Below are 4,366 nucleotides of genomic sequence, written 5' to 3' on the forward strand. Positions count from 1 at the left end.
TGTCCGGATAGCGCGTATCTAAAAAATTGCGTACGTACCGTGCAAACGTATCGTGTTGGAAAATGAGTTGCTCCCGATCCCGAAGAGAAACGTCTTCGAGAAGGGCTGACAACTCGTTTTCCAAAAAATTGAGCACTATAATTTTCCATTTTGCACGAAATGGGCGCAGTGTCGTGTTTGTTTATCAAGACACATTAAATTCGGAGTAGCGCTAGACGGAAACAAATGAAATTGTTAACGTACGAACATCGACGCTCGTGCCGTTCATTGGTTTGCGTAATCGCGATGTATTTATTTGAACGACACTGCGCCCATTTCGCGCAAAATGGAAAATTATAGTGCTCAAGAGTACGCTGATATGATAATTGTGTATGGTGAAACCGATAGAAATGCTCGGTTTGCCGCCCGTCTCTACGCGGAACAATTTCCTAGACGCGCACATCCTACGTATAGCGTCATTTTAAGATGTATCCGACGTTTACGGGAGACAGGATCCGTGTTGCGGATTCCACACTACGATGGTGGCAGAATGCGCGTTGGCGTAAACATGGAGGAGAGAATTCTGGAAGCATTCGAGGAGAACCCCAGAAATAGCATACGCCATGCGGCTCATGCGCTCGAGGTTTCTCGACTCGTGGTGCACCGTACTCTACGCGAGAACCAACTGCACCCGTATCATTTTCAGCGGGTGCAGCAACTTCTTGAGCGAGATGAAGTGCCGCGCATCTGCTTTTGAGAAGGTATTTTCATTACTTTTATCATAATATTCTCGCTGTTTTCTTAAGAAATATTAACGGCGAAATGTATTGTAGGATTGCTCGCGCAGTGTCGGCGGAATGATCTTTTTCCCGACCGCATCCTGTGGGCGGACGAAGCATCCTTCACACCGAATGGCGTGTTCAACTTCCGGAATCATTTATTCTGGGCAGATGAAAATCCACACGTTGTTCGGCAAGGTGCGTTTCAGTACCATTGGACGATAAACATGTGGGCAGGAGTAACAACGAACCAAGTCGTAAATAATAATAAGCTTATGATTTAAAAAAATTCTCTCTCTCTCTCTCTTTCTCTCTCGCACTATTAGTCACACTTATAACAATTTTCAGATTGGTCCCTTTTTTCTCCCGCCACGTTTAACAGGAGAGATGTACGTCGATTTTTTGGAAAACGAGTTGCCAGCCCTTCTCGAAGACGTTCCTCTTTGGGATCGGGAGCAACTCATTTTCCAACACGATACGTTTGCACGGTACGTACGCAATTTTTTAGATACGCGCTATCCGGACAGGTGGATAGGTCGAGGTGGCCCAATCACTTGGCCGGCGCGGTCGCCGGATCTTAACGTGCTCGACTATTTCGTTTGGGGTCACATCAAACATTTAGTCGAGCATAATCGTAATGGTACTGAAGCTGAGATGCGACAAGCAATTGTCGCAGCTTTCAATACCATTACGCCAGAAATGGCGCACCGCTCTACGCGCAACATTACTCGAGCCGAACTCTGTTTGCGAGAACGTGGAAGGGACTTCAAACAATTCTTGCATTAAAATGCAAGAGTGGATTAGACCTACTGGGGATACCACTTTAAAAAAAATGCGCCATGCTATCTACCGCAAAGTGATGTGGAAATGATAGCGCTCATCAGTTCCTTGCCACAAAAGAAATTATTTCTTGACTCGCGAATTTTTGAAATTTACCGAATATACTATCGATGTTTTATGAAATAAAGATAAAACATTTTGGCATATAAAGTTAAAAAAGATTTATAAAACTTTTGCAATTACTAGTATGTAAAAGTGATTTAAAATATATTTTAAAAACAATACAATTGCTTTTTTATAGTGTCTTAATCTTTTACATAATCATTCGATGAAATTTATGCGGGTTTCCGAACTTTCATGTACAGTAGCATCATACAGAAAAATATATCATTCTCCAGTACTAAGAGAGGACGCAAATTTTAGTCAGTAACGAATTCTCTTCACAAAGAATATTCCCTCGATAAAACAATTTTTAAATACACTTACGCCCGTATTCAGAACGCGCTAACAGCGATGTTAGCGCGCTAACCTGCTATAGTTTACGTCACGTATACTATAGAATTTCAGAGATAAAAGCGCGCTTTTATCGATAAAAGTGCGTTCTGAATACGGGCCTTAATGTCAAGATTCGGACTTTTGGTCGTTCGCGCGCTATGCCATCCGCGACGGTGCAGCCATCTCGCGGCTTCCACGATAACTCCGTTACCTCACCGCGTCCCGCAACCACTTATTGCCGGTCTCCCCCTGAACTTTTCTGCATCCTCGAGCTTGCTTAGATCGCGCATGCGCGGCGATGCGTGAGTCAAACATCTTTCTGTTCTCACCGGCAGTGCATTTCTTCTCGTGCTTCCAAGCAAAATTGTAAGCAGCAATAAAGTTTCTTCTGGTAGCCAAACCTGCCAAAAGCACGCATTGCAAATTTATGCTACGTATTATAATGGTAAAAATCGAGCAGCGGTCGAACACGGTTTACCATTTCAGTATAGCGCTAACAGAAATGCAGCAAAAATAGAGCAGACTTGTAATACACTAGCAAAAATTCTATAAAAATTCAACAAACGTTATCGGAATAAAACAAGCAGAATTCGAACATTACATGCTGGCAAAATAAATTAACAAAAAATATATCAACACTTGATATAAAACATGACGACATGTTAAATCAACAAAATGTAGTTAGAAATCTGGCACACTCGTTGTCATATCATGACAGCAAAAAGGCGGCAAAGATATCGCACGACCTGACATAATTAAGTAGTAAGTACTGACAGCAAAAACGTTTTTATCGCGTTTTCGCTGTCGTGATACGATTTGATAGCAAATAATGATTGATTTTTGTTGTATTTCTATCGTTTTATTATGTTGGCAGACTAAGCTGTTAGAAACTAAGCTTAATGAGGAAGCAGCAGCTTGATATCTGCTGTAACGTCATGATCAAGTTTACTAGTAGACTGTTGACATACTGCTAGCATTTTACTATCTGGGAAACCACGCTGGTACACATTTTCTCAATTTTCAAGATATTATTTCTAAAGCGCCGAATATCCGCCATTTTGTTAGCTTGGCGCACTGGAAGTGGGAAGCGTCTCGCGCCGCGCATACCGCCGCGAGCCTCTGAACTTGGACGGCGCGCCTGCCAGCCTACCCCCACTCCTCGCGACCCGCGCGCGTAGAGAGCGATTGAGAGGCGTACACGCTTGGCAGTAGTAGGCCGGACGAACGCGCTCTTATTCGGTTATATTTAAAAATTAATATCTCGTTAAAGTATTGCGTCAACTGAAAAATGGTATAAGACTTTTCGACTCAGTTCGGTCTACTCTACCTGCTCCTGATAGGTGATTCGCTCGAATAATGACACCTTGTATATATGTATATATATTATACATATATATATATATATAAATATATAATAATTTTAAATAACAAAAACTTCTGTATAAATCAAATACAAACTTGAAGAGAAAAGGACATTAAAATCAAGCGCAGATAACTTTACGCAAATGCTGATATACTACATTAAACAAAACTTTTTATTATAATAATTATGCTTATATGTTTCTCCTCTTTTTCGATCCTTTTTCAGAGAAAATAAAATTACATAAATAAAAATAAAATAAAAAAGTATTAAGAGATGTTTAATCACAGTGAGTTTCCCCACAATCAAGAAATCAAAACTGATGTTAATTTTGTCTAACAGTACATATTACAATAAATGGGAAATGAAAAAATAAATAAAGAAAAAAGAAAAGAAATGTATAGTATGCCGAAATTGAAAATTCTAGGTTGATTTCGAGAATAGATTTATTAAAATTGCAAATATTATATTGGGAGTGAGGAGGCTCACTATGTTCACAACGATAGCGTATCGCAAACATTACATTCAACATTAAAAAATCGGTCTTTAGAATATTTAGGCCAATCAGTATCAGACACAATGAGTCACTTTAATTGGTAAAAATGTAGATTAGGGGAGCCTCCCCCAATGACCTTGACCTTGACATATGTTGTCAAGGTCATTACCCTGAGTGACCTTGAGGAAGTTTTAACCGTCGGACCTAACTCGTTAAAAAGTTATTAATAAAAAAAGTTTCAAAATTAACGTATCATTTCTGGAAAATTATACGTATTAATATATCATTTCTGCCATATATGTATTATAACACGTACTATTTTTACACGCATGCACACACACAATATAACAGACCAAGAATAAATGCAATCAAAATGAATACAAGAGGTACACTTCTTACCATTTATGAATCACTATTCTACACCTTTCCCTGTTCAGAAATGTTAAACTTTCCACGCGAAATAACTTTCACCCCCCC

General features: G+C 39.7%; 1 protein-coding gene across 1 annotated transcript; it reads left to right on the top strand.

The window, feature by feature from the left end:
* Positions 1-325: 325 nt before the first annotated feature.
* Positions 326-736, top strand: LOC108780024 (uncharacterized). Its single transcript, XM_018547595.1, has one exon. The coding sequence runs from the start codon at positions 326-328 to the stop codon at positions 734-736; it is 411 nt and encodes a 136-aa protein (XP_018403097.1).
* The last annotated feature ends 3,630 nt before the right edge of the window (positions 737-4,366 follow it).

This window comes from Cyphomyrmex costatus, unplaced genomic scaffold, assembly GCF_001594065.2.
Source record: "Cyphomyrmex costatus isolate MS0001 unplaced genomic scaffold, Ccosl1.0 scaffold665, whole genome shotgun sequence".
Lineage (NCBI taxonomy): Eukaryota > Metazoa > Arthropoda > Insecta > Hymenoptera > Formicidae > Cyphomyrmex > Cyphomyrmex costatus.

What these genes read in the sequence shown, in the direction of transcription:
- LOC108780024 (XM_018547595.1), top strand. Translation starts at nt 326, where the DNA reads ATGGAAAATTATAGTGCTCAAGAGTACGCTGATATGATAATTGTGTAT.